Source organism: Harpia harpyja, chromosome 6, assembly GCF_026419915.1.
Source record: "Harpia harpyja isolate bHarHar1 chromosome 6, bHarHar1 primary haplotype, whole genome shotgun sequence".
NCBI lineage: Eukaryota > Metazoa > Chordata > Aves > Accipitriformes > Accipitridae > Harpia > Harpia harpyja.
In genome coordinates this window covers 21227212-21246554 of record NC_068945.1, presented here as the reverse complement: position 1 = coordinate 21246554, position 19343 = coordinate 21227212, and the positions used below count along the sequence as shown (strand labels likewise).

Genomic DNA, 19343 nt, shown 5'->3' with positions numbered 1-19343 from the left:
TCACGAGGAACCCCCCGCCGGTGCGTTGGAGCCGTCCCGCCGCTCCCAAGTGCCAGAGGGGGAGGGGAGGCGGGGGTGACCACGCAGCCACAGCGGGCCCACCCGCGGGTCGGGGGCAGCAGAAGTGTCTCCGTGTCGGCGCGCCACGCCGCCGCCTGGGCGCTTTGCCTCGCTTCCCCCCGTGCCCCTTCCCCCCTAACGCACCCGGAGTTGGTAGGCGCCGGGGCGGGCCAATCGCCGCGGCTGTTGTTGGGAGGTGGCGGGGGTGACATTGGAGGGGGGCGGCGGTGGCGGAGCTGCCATCATGCTGGCGTCGCTGGGGCGGTCGGCGGGGCGGCTGCTGCGGGCCGGGAGCGGCGCGACCGGGCTGCGGCAGTGAGTGGGGCGGGCGAGGGGAGTGGGGCGGGTCGGGCCGGGTGCCGGCGGGGCCGGGAGTGAGGCGGCAGCGGCGCGTTTGTTGCAGCGCGGGCGACGGGGTGCACATCCAGCCGCGGTACCGGCAGTTCCCGGAGCTGACGCGGGCGCAGGTGATCCGGAGCGAGCTCCTCAGCGGCTTCATGTGGTTCTGGATCTTCTGGCACTTCTGGCACAGCTCGGACGCGGTGCTGGTGAGGCCGCCGCGGCTCGGGGCGGGGGGAGCGGGGGCCGGGGCCTTGTCCGGGCTCTGACCGTGCCTCTCTGCCAGGGCCACTTCCCCTACCCCGACCCTTCGGCCTGGACGGACGAGGAGCTGGGGATCCCTCCGGACGACGCGGAATAGGCGCCGCCGGCCGCGGTACACTGGTACGCCGGCTGCCGCCCCTCCTCGCACGGGCCCGGCGGCCCCCGGGGGCTGCAGCCGGGCTGGGCTTTGTTTTAAAGGGCAGTAAATGCAGTCACCGGTCCACACGCAGTCTGGAGCATGCTTTAAGCTTTGCTTCAAAGCTCCCGGCTGTGATACGGCGCCGGGGCATCGTGCCTGGCCCTGCTTTCTGGCTGCCTTCTCTTGGTACTGCTAGAAGTACCCTACTTCCAGCAATTATTTGTGTGCTTCCAAAGGTTAATGTGCCAAACCACTGTTGCACAGAGTGCAGGTGTTTGCTTGCACTGTTTATTGCCTTCACACACTCTTCTTTTCAGGTACCTGAATGCTTGAGTCAGGGTAGTCGAGTTTTGGCAATATAAGCCTCCACTGTAACAACCTATTTTTTGAGGAGTTGCAGCTTAACTGCTAGCAGTTCAAAATTATTTTTTTTGTGCTGTTCTGTAGACCCAGCATTACCTAACCTTAAGGACATGCTGTCTCTCTTTCTAGAGAGACACCTGTGCAGTTTTCCCCTTAAAGGTTTGAGGCTTTTGCTCATTTCTGATTAATTACCCTCTCTCTTAAGCTGCTGTGTCACATTATGGCTCTAAAACTAAAACAGCTTCACCTACTGCTGAAGGCAGCATGGGTGCTATTGAGGAGGTCCTTCCCTTGCTCTTGGTGGTGGGAAAAGGACAGGTGAAAAGGTTCTCAGGATTCTCTTCTGTCACTTGCAGGTCCCTGGAACTAAAGAGGTCCCTGGAACCAAAGCTTTGGCTCCTCCATCCTTATTTCAATAAAAGTTAACCATAAACAAACTCTAAGCTAAATTGTACCTTGTTTTTGAGTACCTACTGTAGGATTTCTGGAAGCTGAACATTATGGCTGTAGAGGTGGGGTACTTGAGTCCACATGAGCTTCTGTAATGTTTGCTTGATATATAATGTGCTGCCCCCAAGAAATAAGGTGATTTATCCATGATTTAAGACTTCCACAAGTGCACAGTAGGTAAGAATCCCATAATTAAAGCTCTGGCAAATAATTACTAAAAGGGTAGGGGAGAAATAAAACTTGCGTTAGAGCTGCAGAGAAGCTAACTGAAAGACATTTCACTGAAATCTTGTCACCAAGTAGCAGTTGGAGTAACAGTTGCCATAGAAGCAGGGGAAGTTACCCTGAAGAGAACCTAGACCTGCTGGTGCCAAGCTTTGCCCAGGGTGAGGGGAAGTCACCCTTTGGTATTAGCAAAGTCCAGAATAATCCTTGTGAAGTGAAACCTTCTGCAATGGTAAAAATGCCTTGGGGCCAAGGCGCAGTGGTCCAGCGTAAGGAAGATGAAGGGAGGTGGGTTACTCTCCAGGCATTGCATGGTGGTTTTTTGTGTCGTTCCCCCCCCTCCCTTTTTTTCCTTCTAGAGTTACATTCTAAAGCAACAACATCAAAGTAAATTTTTCACTCCCCTTAACCACCTTAGTTGCACCTCTGGAACTCCATGGTGACGAGTTATGAATTACATGATAAACAATCTCCTTCAGGCTTTTCCATGCAGTCAATCTTTATTATAGCAGTATTCTCATATTCACATCAAGTACATAGAACTTTTTGCCTTTTATATAATACAGAGTTCTTTAAATAACTTTACACAGAAATAGTTTTCTTCAATCTGAATTCAGCTATCAAATTTTAATGTTTTAAGTCTCCATGCTCTCTAACCAAACTGGACAATATTTCCCATTGTACAAATTTACATGAGAAGAATTCCAAAGTACAAATGAAGGGACAACAAAAGTAAAGGGGGAAGGAACAAACAAGAAAAATAAGTTGTATTGGCAATTACAGGGGAAACTTGGCGAAGGAAAGAAGGGGAGTTGCCATGACCTATGTAACAGGAAACCAAAACCAAACATTTTGTTATGAATTAAAAAATAAATACAAGTTTCAAAACAATTACTCCATTGTAGATTTTAAAAAGCAGCTATGGAAATCTACTAACACAATTGTTTTTTTTAAGTAACCAGACTGGACCTTCTACTTTGCAGTCATAAGCCCCTCACAGACCTCTGGTGGTCAAAGAAAAAAAAAAAAACCAGAAAAAACAGCTGAAAGGAATGTTGTGTTAGCACAGAGTTTAAATTGGTGGGGCATACATTTCATTGCACTAAGGAACAAACAAACAAATCAAATCTGTATATAAATCTCCTTTTCCTCTCCTTACTAGATACTTTGCCTCTCATAAACAAGCCTCTGTATTATGAGGTAATGCCATTGTCTTGACTATATATAAAAATAATCAAGTTTAAAGGATACAGATCTGTGTATCTATAAACTTTAAACAAGCCAGTCCTCTCTTACTCCCCCATAGGGTCCAACTACTGAGTGCTACACCTTCCATCACTTCTTAATGAAACATATGCATTGCGCCTCTTGTGGAAACCCCCCCAAGAGACCTGTGCACCTTTCCTAATCTAGGAAAAGCAGCCTGCGCTCAAGTAAGAAAGACAGACAGTGCAAGTAATGCACAACAGATTACAAACATGTATACCTGCTCCTTCAAAACAAGGCAGAGTCACAGAAGGCAACAGTGGCCAGCCTGCATGTGTGGTCTGACAAAGGGGAAGAGGGATCCAATTAGGCAGCTGATGACTGATTACTTCTGCAATTGCTTAAGAAAAATGTCACCTGCCCAGCCCTGGGAGACCATCACTACACCTGACACGAGGTGGGGAGGAAAGTTAGAACTGGAGGATGAAGGGCCAGGAGGAACACTGCATCTGCAGTCAGGATGACCACAGCGCAGGTGGGCTGGCTCGTACATCCCAAATAGCAGTAGACCCTGCTCTAGTGGCACAGGTCAGCACTGGATCCCAGAGGGATTTCAAGGGTAGCAGGGGGCAGGACTTTCCCCAATTCCAACAAATGAGATCAGAAGAAAAGCAACATTAATTTCGGCTGCCAACACATGCAAGTTGGCCACTGTCAGGTTTCTGTCAGTTGAGGAGAAGTGTGGAGATGGGGGGGGAGGTAGGGGAGGCAGGTAGGACACAAGGCTCATGAAGGAATGATGTGCATTTTTTTTTTTGTTGATTTTTTTTGTGTGTTTTTTTTTTTCTAAAGGTTCACAGCTTTGAATAAAAAAAAGCACATTTATTGCACTTACATTTTATTTTAGACAGAGTTAATTTAAATTATGCCCTCTGTACCCCCCACCACCCCAAAATAACCCAACACCCAAGTTTGGTCCATTTTGCCCCCTAGACCCAACATCCATGCCCAGATGGTGGGCTTCATTTCTTCTGCTAATGTTCCACTGAACTCCCAAACACACAGATTTTCTTTTCAGCTAGGGTGAATACACAAATGCAACACAGAATGACATTTATCAAAACAAACCCCAACCATTTCCCAAACCCAAACAAAAAAGAAAACATAGTTATTTTTTGTGGTTTACTCACTCAAAAGTAAATGTCACACAAGGCTTATTCTGAAGTACAGCTGCTGCAAACGCGACAAACGAGACAAAAATGACCAGACAGGCCACTGCTGGCTCTTAAAGAGGCCGGATGAGCTGAACACATTGCTGCTGTGATGCTATGAAGCAAATGCCTATGTAGCTTAGAAGTTTCTAAACCCTCCCACCAACAACCTTCTCTTAGGGAAATAGTTTCTTTGTGATTTTTTTTTTTTTTTTAAAAAGGACAAAATACCATCTTCTTACTGTTAGTACTTTTAGTGCAGAATTTGGGGTAGGTGGTAGGATTCCAGATAGTTCCTGGAACATTAGTTTTTACACTTTGCTTTCTAAAAGGAACAAAACCAAATTAAAATTGGTCTGATATTTCGTATGAACTGTACATTTAGACATAACTTTGTAATTTACAATTATGCCCAAAGTCTTGCCCCAAAGAAGGAAAGGAAAAGACCTGAAAAAGCACTAATACCAAAACCCATTATTTTGTCCTTTATGGACAATTAGGTTAAATATGACACTGGTATGTAGGTACTGCCAGAAGTCTATGTAACCGGTTTGAAATTTGAATAGATCAAATTCAAACACACCGGTTGTCCCTCAGCTGACTAGACACCTACCATCTCCCACAGTTAACGTGCAATAACAATATGCGATCACTGAAAAGTAACTGCAAGAGACCCAAGGAAGAAGTAAGGAAATCTGCTCATATTCCAGAAAACAAAATTAATTGTACTTTCTGGGCCAGGGAATTAATTGTACGGTCTGATATATGTGGACTTTGATTACATGAGTACTAGCCATCAATTTCTCCTCATCTAGCTCTCATTTTTCATCCGCCATCTCATTCTGAGATGCTATGACAGTGTAACTTTGGGCCTCTCTGGAGCCTTCTACGAGCTTTCTTTTAATAAGATCTTTGTGTCTTTGGAGGGGGAGGAGGGCTTATTTATTTTTAAATTAAATGAACCTCATTTAACTTTCAATAGAGCAGATTTCAAGCAGCAGGTTTACTGTAACTGAATTAGGTATCCTTCAATTCCCAGCTTTGAAATGATCATAGGTATTTTGGGGAATGCTCTCTGCCCTCCTTGCTCTTTTACAGACATTTACCAGCCCCAAACTACCTACCTATAGTAATAGCTATATACAAAACTACTGCATCAGAAGTAAACCAAAGCCACTGCTCTAGTTACAAAGCACCTAGTTTACATTCTGTTGTACTTTTTAAGATTGCGAAGGCACATGATCATTTGGCAAACTGCAAAGACTGTTTTGGGGGATCCCTATGTAAACCATTTAACAGAGGGTCTTGGTAGCTCTCTCTTCTAAAGAGGAGAGATATGCTAGTTTTCATCTGAATTTGTTCTTTGTATACTCTATATTCTGCAGTGTTTAAAGTTTCCTCCTTCCACAGTTTCGTAGTTATTTACTGCTGTTATGGTGCTGACTTGGTAGCTTCTGTGTTAGCATCCTTGAAACTTAAATGCAAAGAGAAAGTTTTAACAACTTTGCTCTGCTCTTCTGATAATTTTATTTACTAGGTAAGAAGCAATGAAGCAATGAAGATAGATATTTAAAATGCATGCCAAAACAAATGCGAAGTGCAAATGCATATTAACAAGGCTGCAGTAAACAGAAAGTTTGTTTCATAAACTTCTATGTAAAATGTGTTAACAGAAAACCAGAACACCCAGCACCTTCAAAGTGATGCTGTAACAGTCCACTCATGCAACTGCTTTTTAACTGAACTTGGCTGTACCTAGAAGCTTTGCCTGTCACATTGTGCTACTGGTGATACTTTTTTCCACAGACAGAAGACACATCTACAGTACAATGAATAGTTTGTGCTACACATGCTGCACTCACAGTCAAGAAGGGAATGAAATCTATAGGCTGCAGAAGTGTGAAATGTCTACATGCTTCTCCCTTAAATTTAGCCCCTCCAGCTATCAAAACTTCAACTTGTACTTGTTTGTGAGGTTTCTGGGGATCTGGCTTCCCCAGAATTTCTGGAAAATGCTGGATGCATTTACATCACCAGGCAAACACAGAAGCAAACCTATTTATGCATCATCTTCAGTGTAATTTTTCCTCTGATTTGGGCATTTATGGAAAGACATGGTATTTATCAACAGTCAGCATTTCACTCATTTTATGTCATGAAGGCCAAATTCTGCCTCAAACATTCTGCATCATCATCACCAGCTGTGAGAGCATTCAAGTACAAGAAAAGATGATTTTAGGTAAGCATAAAAAGCAGAATTAATGACCTACATGAATTTGGCAAAAAAGAAATGAGTGGACTAATTGTATCTGGCCTATGTAGGACTTAATTCACGCAAAAATTACTTTCAAAATAACCAGGCCTCTACTTATACCATTTGGTTTAAGCTCCACTACAATGTTCCAGTTCCAGCAAATACGCCGCAGGAAACAATCATGTACTGACAGGGAAGATGTAACAGATAACAGGCCTCTTCTAACTGTATGGAAAAGGAAAGGCAGAGGGGAAGGTGTATGTGTGGTTAATAAAAGACATGAATATCTGGGATTGGATACTGGTAGGTTTGCAAATAATTATTAGATACTAGATACTGCAGAGCTAAAAGCAGTATGAGTGTCTAGATGTTTGTCCCAACACACGTACACAAAATATGTACTAGCATTTCCATACTATGCCATGAGGTTGTGGTTGGGACACCACAGAGAAGCTTAAGAAATTTAGTGTAATGGACACGAATGTATTGGTCATTTCACTTTACTTTCTTCATTGCACTGCTATACAGGGCACTCAGTTCTTGTCTACTCTTATCTCCCATTCACTAAACATCTACAGGGCACCTTTAAGACTGGTTCTGATGGCATGCAAGACATCCAGAAAAACTCCTGAAGGAAAAGATTAAAAAAATAATAATCCCGATTATTTACAAACCAAGTTTCTTCCAAAGTTTTGCATGAGTATTATGTGGGACCTCTTACAGACAAACACACATTACTACAGCTATCTGGAGGGAAACAAACAAACGTGAAAACCAGTAGAAATGCATCCTGAAAGGACTTCTCTAAACAGCAGCCAAACAACTTGCACATTCCTCAGGGAAAAATAACCCCAAAAAACAGAAAAACAAAACTACAAACAAACAAAACCCCAATAAAAAAACCCCAGAGATCATGTGTTACTTATAAAGTGCTTTGCATGGACAAGGATAGCAGTTTTCCTTGTGCTTTTCTTATGGGCTCAAGAAGCATATTGTAGACTAATGGGTAATGAATCTTCACAAAAGTAAGTTCATTTTAAGCAAAGATGGAATGAAATTCCTAACAGTTGTATTTTAGCAGACAATCTTCTGCCAGCATGACCTTGTGGAAGGAAACCAAGGCTTTTAACAAGCTCTGTGAAACAAATGACTGTTGAACCACCTGTACATGCTTGCTCCGATAACAGTTTCTTTTGAGAGAACATTAATTTCCAGTATGCCCGACATGTACAAATTAGGCTACAGCCCATACAGGGGCTGGAGCAACGCACAGGGTGGAATGAGAATGAGCAGTGACCACTTCACCCTCTGGGAGTCTGTAAATGCTCTCACCTGCCTGCTGACCCCAGTGGTCCCAGGCTCCTTCCACCTCTTAGGTATTGGCCTCAGATGATCACCAGGGAGCACTCTGATTTCACCCGTCTGCACACCACCGCTCCCTCATTACCTTCTCCACACTGGAAAGTGGCTATTGCTACTATTTAAATTCCTGCCAATCTCAATAAGGAAAAAAATCTTACAGCATCTGAAGACCCACAGCAGACAAGAAAAAATTTGTGCTTTTTTTTTTTTTTAAAATGCATCCTGTACACAAAATCAATTCTATTCATGTACCAACATGAATCACTTCATTCTTGTAGTGACTATTAAGTCATTCACTATTGCTGTCTCGCTAATGTTTGTGGAATTAATATGAATACACAGTATTTCAGTTATAATTCCCACTTCAGATTAGTCCAGTCCCTATAACCCCAGTAAATATTTACTGACAAACATAACAGACTACCAGCAACACCGCAGAACTCCAGGGTTTTAAAAGCACGTTCCACTACCGATGTGCGTTTCTCCCTTCGCCTGGGAGCAACCTTCTGTAGACAGAAACAGTCCAACTCTCCTAGGGAGGGAAGGACAGTGTCCTCACCCAATGCACCCATGTTTAGCACAGACACCACATTCACACACATTTAACTCCTTCATTTATTTGTCATGACTTTGTTTAACAACCCCCACCTCCTCCCAGCAAGAACCTCCCCGCTAGAGGGGGCTCGGTTCTCCTGCCTCACCTGGAGTGGTACAGGGCAGATAGGAATCAAATTCTGAAAACTTCTGTTTGAGCTTGAATTTCTTTCTAATGTGGTCTGACTTGCCTCTGTACAAATAATTTACATGTAATACCACATACCAGAGAACTCTGCAAACAGATCACATCACAAGATATTCTACTAGAGGTAAATGATGTGCAGAACTTTACCAGTTGTTTTTTCCCTGACTGGGTAACTTGTCAAAAAGCTACCAACCATTTGAAAACCAGGATTGGAGGACAGGAAAACAAAGCACTCTCATGGAGATACCGCCACCTTCATCCTAGTTTGCAAAGTGTACAAAAGGGAAAGACAAACGGGAGGGAAGAGGTGACAGGGAAGAAAGCAATGACAGGAGAAGTAGTCAGCGTGGATCCAGCAAGTACCGTTTTGTTTTGATCTAACAACTTGCCATTAGGACAAGATGCTCCACATTTACACACACACTTATCAGAGGACATTTAGTTAACAGGATAAAAATCCTTTAAAAAAAGCTCTCGAAAGTACCAAAACATAATTTTCGGAATCTCTAATTCTAGGGGGTTTTGTATTTCTATTCAATTCAACCTGAGAACTTTTTTTCCCATTTATGAAAACATTACATATTGGTAAGGTACCTGGCATTAACCTGCACCCTCATTTAAAATAAAACTTTTAAAGTAGGTACATACACCATTCACAGTCTGTATCAGGAATTCTACAGACTTCAGATGCTGCAGTAGCATCTTTGATAAACACATTGTATCATATGATACAAAAGAAAAAAATAAACAGAGAGGACAATCTCGCTACATTTTTTTGTTTTTTTAAACTTCAGTTTGTTGCTGGACCAACAAAAGAAGGATCTACCTAATCCTTCTAAAAGATGTTGTATATGCACACACCAAGAAAATACTGGAAAAGGAAAAAGGTTAAGGTTGGTGGTTGTTGTTTGTTTTTTGAAGAAGTGATAAAGTAAATCTGAAAAAAGGTGCAGCAGCATCCCCTTTTCCTTCAGATTAACCTCTTCGCCTTTTGAGTAACATCTTCTCCAGCTCCCATCACCCCGCACTTTTAATTTTACTGGAATAAAACCCAATAATATAGACAGATTTAGGTGTTTGACATTGTAATACAGTGAAAAGGGGATACTGCATTGTCCACAAATCAGTGAGTACACTGGGAAAAAAAAGATCGGAATGGAGGATGATTCTTTTAAATTAGCACTCATCAGATTTTCAGCCTCTGATGGTACATTGTTAGAGGGAGAAAGCCGACTGGCAGACCATCCAAAGCAAGTCTCCTAAGTTGCAGCAGCAGTTCCATCCCCTCATGCCCGAGCACCACAGTCAAACCATGAGCGCACTCTCCTCTCTCCTGGGAATGATGCCAACGGCACAGGCAGCCACTGCGGGTCTCCGAATGCATGTGGTGGTTTGTGTTGAAGGAGAAACACTGGCAGCAGAGGGTTCTGGTTCCCAAAAAGGTACTTTTTCCCATTGTGTTGGACTGGCAGTTCCATTCTGCTCCACTTTTAAGCTTATGGATATCTTTTCTAAATTACTTTAGGTTTTGTGGAGCAGAATAGAGTTTTGATGTTAAGAAACTGTAGGAACACAAGACTTAAATAACAGAGTGGGTGCTGCCATGGTGCTGTGGCTACTTGAACGCTGCAAATTCTCCTGTAGAGGGAGGACAAGAGCTTAGTTTAAAAAGGTGATTTCCATTACTAGGTGGTCAGAGATTTTCTCCCGACTAGTCGAACATTAGGTTGAATATAAAAGATGTTAAAAAAACGCAAACTGTTAAAATTAAAGCACAAAAGAATACATAGTGAGAGAACATTGAACACAGACCCAGCATATTTTACCGGAAAAGAATTTCTTGAAAGCAAGCTGTACCCATTCTTCCCAAGACAGAATTCTGAAAGTTCAAGCAAAGTCTAATTCATCATGCATTTGAAAATAAAATGTGTCAGTTTAATTTCACTTTAAACTCCTTATTGCACATATATCCTCCTGAAAAGCAACAATTGCAATAAACACGTCAGACTGCAAACTAATTTCTATTCTGGTGTAAAACTGGTTTCGTAACAGAGAACTATTTGACACACGCATTAACCTTTAAAGACTTTATACAGTAAAGTGCCTGAATATTAAGCCAGTATTAAAGAATGCTAGGATCTGGTTTAGAAATCAACAGAGCAACCTACTGTGAGAAAAATAAGAATAGTGAGATTGTCTACTCACTCCCAGACTAGGAATTAGGCCTCGCTACTAGGGAGCACAACAAATAAAGCAATCCCATGCTTCCTTCAGAATTACTGGATAAGCAGTAATGCTATGCAGTGCTTTCACATGCAATTATCTCCTGAAATTCTACATAGTTTATTTAGCATCAGCATGCCATGAGATAGACTGGTAGTCCCATTTCAGAGATGATGAAACTACGGCATAGACTAAAATCACTGCCCAAAGTCTTAAGAAGTTTGCCAGAACACTGAACAGAAGCTGAATCTAAGATACTCATCCTCTTAATCTTACACATTAGCCAAAAGATTTCCCTGCTACCCACAAAGAAATTGTATTCTATAGGATTTTTAGGGAGGGGTGTCCAACTATGCTTAACGAAAAGGAATTGGGAGCAAGAGAAAAAGAAACATACATAAAACTTCCCTGTGTTGGGTTTCACATGAATTTTGGGTTAGTTTATGCCCCTTCCTTGACAGCACTCCTCAGAGTCCTCCTAATAATGAAGGAACAATAAGCATGCATAAAGAGCCCCTTTGTTTTGTTCAACAGAAGCGTGTTGAATGCCATTACATCGAAGCAACTGTTTCCTATCTTGGTGTCCTTCCATCCTTTCAAGAGCAAGTGTTCTGTTGGCTTTGTTTTTTCTTAAGATTCTTATTCTGAATATTGGAAACAAACCAGAAACATCCCTGCAAACAGAATTTTAGGCTGATAGCATTAATTCCATGGAATGTATTGCTCTATAAAGAAAAGAACCAAGAAAAGTGATCAGCAGTCAGCACAAGGAGGGGGAAGAAAAGGCATCTACAAGGCCTGGTAGGAACAGCCGATCCAGCTGCTCTAAGGGAACATGAAGAAAGCAGGGAGAAGGGAGAGGGCTCTGTGTGTCATACGAAATGAGAAGTGAGTACACCCAAGGCCTAAAATAAGGGTGGCTGGCACAGGGGACTCTGACAGATCTCAAGCTTTGCATGTCTTGATAGACTGTGGTGGTAGGTTTAAGTTATAACAACAAAAGAATAAGAACTTCACAATGGGTCTAATTGCCTATTTTACTAGTTCTACCAACAGATAAAACCCTTGCTCTAAAATACTCTAAACATTTGATAATTTTTCTTGCTTCTCTGTGACACATTTCACCAATCTCCCAACTCCCTTCACAGTATCTTCTAGAAACACCTCAATTTTTGTACTTTTTTTCTTTTAAGAGGACAAAAAAGTCATCAAGTATTGCCTGTGAGTCTAATTTTTAAGAATGACATTCACGCTTAGCTACACTTTCAAAACATGCTCTACTTAATTTATTTTTCAGTCTGCCTTCCTAAACTGCTGATTAAAGATCAATTTATAAACAAGAGATTGCTCCCTCATTACTCATCTTGTCCTTCTGCCCATTTCTGGTAATAATTCACCTTTTAATAGTCATACAGGGATTTCAGAAGATAAAAAATGAACCATTAATTGGGAAAGGGCAATGGAAAAACAGGATCAGAAGTCAAGAAGCATTTCAGAGAGAATGGTAGCTATAAAAAGGTGATTTTCAGACTTTTCTGCCATTTAAATAAAACCTTAGCGAAGAAATTTTCTTTGACAAGCTAATGCTAAATCTCCTCTTTCAAAATTCAGGTGCTAATCCGATCTCAAACCAATAGAAGACCAAAATAGGTAACACGTTCATCTAATAATGGGAATACCTTGATTGAACGTGTATAAAATGCAGTTACCAGTAACAGCTTTCCCTAGATGAAGAACGTAGATGGCTATACCTATCCACGTACAGGAATCTTCCATCGTGCTAGGTGTCAACAGGACTTTCTGAGGAGTAACTAGAATGCTTTATGTCACCCTTTCTATTCTGAAGATGTAAAATACCTGTAAGCTGGCTCTGTTATCTTCTGAAAGAAAGCCCATCTGTAGGAGAGAGAGAAAGAGCACAGGCAACCTCTTCCTGAGACTTAGATGCATACAGATAAATAAAGTAACTTGAACCGTGAATTCACTGTTTTCTAGAGGGACAGGAAGGTCTTGCCTGAGAGCAATGAATGGATGAAATGAAGACAGCTTTAGGAACAGGACCCAATATGCCCTAACCTGCAGGAACAGGATTGTCCTGATTCTGCCGTGCTGAGTCTTTGGACTAACGGCCAATGCTAATCTAAACTGGGACTACTGCAGTCACACTCTCCCTCCTGAGCTGAGCTGTAGAGCAATGACCTGCCCGTTGTGCCACAGCAGCACTATCTGTCCCTGAGGCAACGTGGCTCAAGGAGCTGACCTAGCAAATGCAGGCTCAGGCTGGTGGGCAAGGAAAGTTTTCTAACCAGATTTTGGAGAGCTGCTCTGTTGACAGTGGGGGGGAACCTGCTCAACTGCGCGGAATGGACTTGTGGAATTGGAGAGCATCTGCCAGAGTAAGGAGCTGGGCCATGGCTGCTCCAAATGAGATCAGCTTACCACATACTTAGTGATTTGGGATGTGAAAAAAAAAAACAACACACATTTTTATTCATTGTGAGCCAGACATCTGATGTGCTTTTTACCAAGCAGAATTTTGGATACGTGCTTTGACTGGTAACAAAGAAATTCCTTTCCAAAGGATGGATAGCATTTGAAAATCTACACTCCTTACAGAGCCCTTTCAAGTTAGTTGTTACAGTCTTTTCACGCTCATCACATGCAAAAGCAAGTGGAAACTATTTTAAATGCACACTTTCAAAAAATCTATACTAAAAAGATGATAAAGTTCTTTCATGTTGTGTCTAAACAATATATTATTAGGGCATGTTCTGAGCAAACCTGCTGCCCCTGATTCCTGGAAGGATTTAAGATGCAGTTACCAATCTCTACTCTCACAAGTTTGTAAGTTACCTGGATTCATGAGGTTACTAAGGTATATAACACAACATCTTAACTGTAGTCCTTATCCTGGTGTAGATGCCACGTTTCTCAGAAGAATCATAAGGAGAAGAATGGTTCCATTCCAGGCCCATGCCAGCCTTGTCTACTGAAGTAGAGAGTAACTGACTTATCAAAGGGAAACACCAAATTCCAACACCTTGTCTGGATTACATTCACAGACACAGAAAAAAGTATGACAAAGCGGCAGTTTTCTGTTGGATCTTGCGCTGATCTTCTAGTATGGATACCATCCGCTGGCTATATAAAAACTTGGAACGTACACTGATGTGGATAATTAGTATCCTCAGAAGAATATACAGCAGTGTTTATGAGGATCTGGTCCTTCTAGAAGGTACTAAGACAGATTTTGCTTCTATACTGAAATGCAGGGAAGTAAAGAAAAAAGGAATCTCACGTAGTATAAACTACCGCTCCAGAAAAGCCTGGGATCCTACAGACCTGTTTTCAGGACCAATAGGTATCTGTTTCTAAACAATATAGCTCAGTTGCATCTTTGAGAACACTGACCCAAATCCACAGGTGTATTTAGGCATCTTCATCCTACGTATGTTCCCAAATCTCACTGAAGCAGCAATTACAAACTACAGAAGTTATGATCCACAAAAACTAGCCTCCTTTTAGGCTTCATAAAATGTTTGGTGAGAAGCTAAGATCACATTATGGCCATGGATCCCAAACCATGCTCCATGTGTAAGAACAGGTGACACAGGAAGAAGTCTAATGCACTGACCATACAGCAGGAAATGGGGCCAAATGTGTCTAAGGATGGCAGCATTTTTCCCCCCCTAATTGTAGTTCCTATTGCACAGAAGAACAATCTTAACAACAAGCAAGATAACACTACTCCAAGGAATAACTTGTTTGAACTGATCTGGCAGACCTGAAAAAGAGTAAGCCCGGGCAGGACAGTGATGATGGTTCTGCCCTCTCCATGACTTCCCGTGTGGTTAAGCCTTTTCTGTGTGGGATGCCACATTTCTGGATTCTGCAGGAGACCCAGCAGCATCCTCTTGCTCTTACTGAGATGGGCATTGTAGCCTGTACTGAATACCATACCCCAAAGCTTAAGAAGCATTCCTCCTCACTGTCTAGAATAAAAAAAAATTAGTAAGAGGGGAAAAAAACCACTTAAATCCTGTTTTCATTTTAAGATAAGCCTGCCAAAATGAGGTGAAGATACCAGAAAGATGGGAAACAGATTTTCTGAAACAATAACAACTTTCGTCCTCCGTAACTATTTCCATAGAGATAGATTTCAACAGCTGAATTTTCTTGACTAACAAAATGAGAAAAGTTAGTTCCCAAACTGTTCCAACTGCAGAAGCCAAAAAGACCATTAGAATCTGGCCAGAAAATGTAGAAATTGCCTACATCTCTTCAAGCTCTCTAACTCTGCCTCCTGTTTTAAAAGGCTCAGCTGACAGAGAGCAGAAAAGAAAACCTTTTTTGAATTCCCGATCTATTTCAAAAACCTATTACTAGCAACGTGCAAACTTCTCTGTAAGTATGCAGATCAGTAGCCATTAAGAACAGTCCTGGACCTTGAAGTCCTAACAAGAGCAGCAATAGCTTGTTTCCGATGCAGAAGAATCTGTGAAAATTAATAGCTTAGCAGTTTAAAACAAACAAACCCATGTAACTAATTTCAAAATATGCAAGGACACAGTCAGTAACATTATTGTTTTCATATCTGACATCAAAGACTGATATCACCTGAACCACTACTCCGATTCACCTGTTCCAGGGGAATGCTCCAGAGAAAACCACCATCTATAAAGTGAGCTGACAGGATCTTGGTAAGGTGTCTAGCTTTGTCAGTTAGATATCTAGTCTAACTGATTCACTTCTAGTCAAACTAGCAGCTTTTATATGGAAGTGAAAAAACCCATTTGTCACTAAACAGAAGCATGTTCACTGGTATTATTAAAGTAATTAAAACCTTTAATCTTAACAGAATTCATGGTATAATACTGATTTCCATGAGAACAACTGCTTTTTCAAATCCTCTTTTCCTATTACAGGTGCTAGCAGCCTTTTTCTCTTAAAGTATTTGGTTACGCTCAAGATCTAAAATGTTTTTTTAATTTCAAAATCCATGCTAATTGAAGGATACAGGCACCGTTACCAGCAATATTCTTGCAGTTCAGCAAAAACAGATTCAGAATTTCTTCTATGTTGCTTTGTAACAGAACATTTTGAGATGGTCTAAACTATAGCAGGTCAGAGTATTTAGACAAAAATAAAAAGTAAAAAAACCCCATGCCACCACTTCTCTGCAGGAAGAGATGTTCTCTAAACAGCAGTATTTTAAACTTCAACTTTCAAAATAAGAGTCATGTGTCACTAAGATCTTTCTTTGGATTCTGTGTTGTATCTGCTCACTTCTGCTGACCACAAGAAGTTTTGACTGTGGTCAGCCTTGAAGCGAAGTTTATTTTTCCAATTGTTGCCCACATATGAGTAGCATTACTAACGGAGGAATCTAAAGCCTATTGCTCAAATATAATGACCTCAACTGAAGTAAAAAACCAAAACCAAAACAAAACCCACCATCGCTTGAGTAGATTAAAATAAAATACACTCCTGAGTAACTAATTCCAATCACAATAAACTACGCAAAAATGACACAGGCAAGCAAAAATGACACCCAATGACCTTAAGAGGATTTTTGCTTGTTTTGGAGTGACTTTTCCCATTTCTCTTATGTGACCTCACAATTCTTCTTGTGCCAGCTGTTCCCAGGGCATTCCTAACCAACACAGACTTTGTGCTCAGGACATTCAATGCCCAGTGTTAGGAAGTGAGTCTTCATTCCCTCAGTAAACCTTAAAACCATAGCTGGTAGGAACTGAGAACGTACACGTGTGTTGCACTCACAGGAACACACCAGCACACACACACACAGGCACATGCTTTCACATTTCTTTTCAGTGTACTGGAAACCCACCGTATCCCCCTGCTTGGATGGGCGTTTTTGGAGAAGCACAAGCATATAGACTAAAATCCTCTGTCTGGAAGCCAGCCCGGTTTAATGAGGGCTCAGATGCACTGCGGTGAATTTTTGGCAATGACCGGGCCAGAAGCTCAATGGAGGCAAGAATCTAAAACAAGAAGAAAATAAGCGATCAAATCTGTTGTTCCAAAGTTGTAACACTCTCTTAAAACCAAAGGCAGAACATCAGTTAACTACAGAAAAATATTTATACACAAATTTAAACAGAAACTTTTAAAAATAGATTACTGCATTGCACTCCGATGTTTATATCCTCAAAAAGCTGAAGATGACATTTTGGGAAGAAACCATCTCATTTCCCCCTTTAAAAGGGCATACTGATTTCCCTCTGTAAGCATAATGAATATAGTTGCCTTTTATTTGCCTCCTTGTTTATGCACTAGTACCTATACCTACCATCGCTACAAAAAACCACAGCTTTGCCAGCACTTTGCTTAATACCATTTACCAAAAGCCAGCAGGGGGAGCTCCTTATTTTTTTAAAATGCTTTGGTTTACCTTCAAAACAAACAAAAAAATAAGGTGTCCCCCCCAAGCTTTTAGAATCCAAACCTTCCTCAGCAGGCACGATAAATCAAGTTTTGTGACAAAACTATCAGCTTCCCTTCATAAAGCTTGGGGGAAAGCAAGGAGGGGGCTATAAAGATTTCTGAGAACATACACCAAGTTTTAATTTGTGTGTCTAATTGTGATTATTAATTTCACTGTCTCCCATTTGAAACTTTCTACAACACATAAGTGCTTTTCCAACTACACAGGTCATTTTAATACCTGCTTTTTGAGTTGAAAATAAACATTTCTAATTAAACAGCACTAACCCGGTCCTGAACCAGTACTCCATGCTATAGCACTAATCAAAAACATTTTGAATGGGCCTGTGAGTTCATAACTGCTCTTTTTTTTTAATATTTGAATTGTAAAGTCTACTGAGAACTAAAGAGGAACATTTCTCACCTGTGGAAAAAGGGGTCTCTCATCTCTCTTCTTTTTTAAGCATTCTGCCATTAGTCTCTTCATAGCTTTTGGACAGTTGCTCCGTACTTTGCTGAGGTCTGGAGATAGGTATCCTCGTCCCACCATAAAAATTATCTTTATTTAATGGGGAAAAAGATGAAAGGGGAAGAAGATGAGTCCATAAAACAAGCAGTAACAAAAGATGAACATTTTGCTAGACAATTTTAGTCCCAGCAGCAAGTTTTCTGCTCCCAGGAAACATTATCTGGTATTGAAATTGCCAAGTTTCTTAGAGTAGCGCTTGCTAACCTATTCAGTACAGAGAAAAAATTAGATTTTTCCTCCTCCTCCTAAGAGACATTTCTGTGAAACTCGAACACTAGTAAATGGTTACCATTTACAGCAATAACCATCTAAGGGAGTGGTTCTTCGGTGTCAAAAACTGTGACAAAAACAAGAATAAGGAACTCTGTGGCAGGAACAGAATGCCTAAAAATAAATATTCTGCAAAAATAAAAATTCTGTTTTATATTATAGGTCAAAAGCAAGTTCACACTGAAAGGTGTTTTAAGAAACACATGGACTTCAGATATTAAAACCCCTTACCGTGTGAGAATAAATTCCTTCATATACTTTTGTACCACAAAAGCTTATTCTCGACATCTGAACACCTTCCCCACCCCCGAAAAAAAACCCACAAAAGAAGAAGAGAAACTGCCTCTCCTCTGTAGAAGAGGAGACAGACAGGCTTTGTATTTTTACAGTAATTCCTTTAACATGGAAGGCTTATATTTCACCTAAGGATAAAACTTAAGCATAAAACAAACTAATAGAAAGCAGGAAAGCAAAGCATAAATATGGTTAATGTTCTCTTGGATATATAAAAAACCAAACATCATCATGTCAAGCCAAGGTCAAATGCAATGTGGTTTGAGTACTGCAGTTGCGCTGACACTAAAAAGCCCTTTCAAACTAGCTAATCAAAGATCCATTCATGCTGCAGCAGATAATCACTGCCTTTTCTGAATACTCAGACAGACCCACCAGGTGTATCATACCTTATATTTAATGAAGTGTAACTAGTTCATATCTTGACACTGGCAAAAAAACCCAACAGAAAAACCCCACATCTCATGCAAGCTATACATGTTATTTATACTAACACAGTCCTGGTCCTTTTTTAACTGTCTGATTCAGTTGCATCTGTGTTGGCATCAAGGAGGAGTATAAAACTCCCATATGGTTTCTTTAGAAATCCCCATGTGCCAGAGCAGCATTTCATAGTAAAGACTTGTCTACCCCATCCCTTACCTCTGCTGCAGTGAGACTTACCGTCATCTAGAAGGTACTCTTCTAAATAGTTACACTACTTAAGTTGAAATTATTCAAAATTCATTATTATTATTTATGTTTCCGATACAATCTTTACAAATAATACAGGGATTAAACTTTTATTTTAACTAGAGAAAAGAGAGTATCACTACAAGAACAGTCCTAGTCTGTCTAGAAAAATCTGTTATGGTGAGAGAAACATTCTGAGGTGTAACAAGAACAATACTTTGCTCACTAAGAATCTCAGTTGTGTCATAGTAGCTGATGTAGATGCACCAACAGAGAGTGAGCAATATTTACCT

General features: G+C 41.1%; 2 protein-coding genes across 4 annotated transcripts in view; one reads left to right on the top strand and one right to left on the bottom strand.

Moving 5' to 3' along the window:
* The first annotated feature begins 253 nt into the window (after positions 1-253).
* NDUFB2 (NADH:ubiquinone oxidoreductase subunit B2) lies at positions 254-1614 on the top strand. Of its 2 annotated transcripts, none has more exons than XM_052790882.1 (4): positions 254-375; positions 464-608; positions 686-783; positions 1522-1614. In XM_052790882.1, exons 1-3 carry the CDS (start codon positions 305-307, stop codon positions 758-760), a joined length of 291 nt encoding a protein of 96 aa, XP_052646842.1. In that variant the 5' UTR covers positions 254-304; the 3' UTR covers positions 761-783; positions 1522-1614. The 2 variants fall into 2 exon arrangements, with proteins under 2 accessions (XP_052646842.1, XP_052646843.1); XM_052790883.1 differs by having other exon boundaries at positions 1250-1614.
* A 700-nt stretch (positions 1615-2314) lies between these two features.
* The window catches only part of BRAF (B-Raf proto-oncogene, serine/threonine kinase), an 89162-nt gene continuing 72133 nt past the window's right edge, over positions 2315-19343 (bottom strand). For both annotated transcript variants that reach the window (XM_052790880.1, XM_052790881.1), the window contains 3 exons: positions 17710-17844; positions 16690-16843; positions 2315-10253 (listed from right to left, as the gene is read on the bottom strand). In XM_052790880.1, coding sequence (XP_052646840.1) covers positions 10231-10253; positions 16690-16843; positions 17710-17844 — 312 coding nt within the window. In that variant the 3' untranslated portion in view covers positions 2315-10230. The remainder of the gene's footprint in view (positions 10254-16689; positions 16844-17709; positions 17845-19343) is intronic.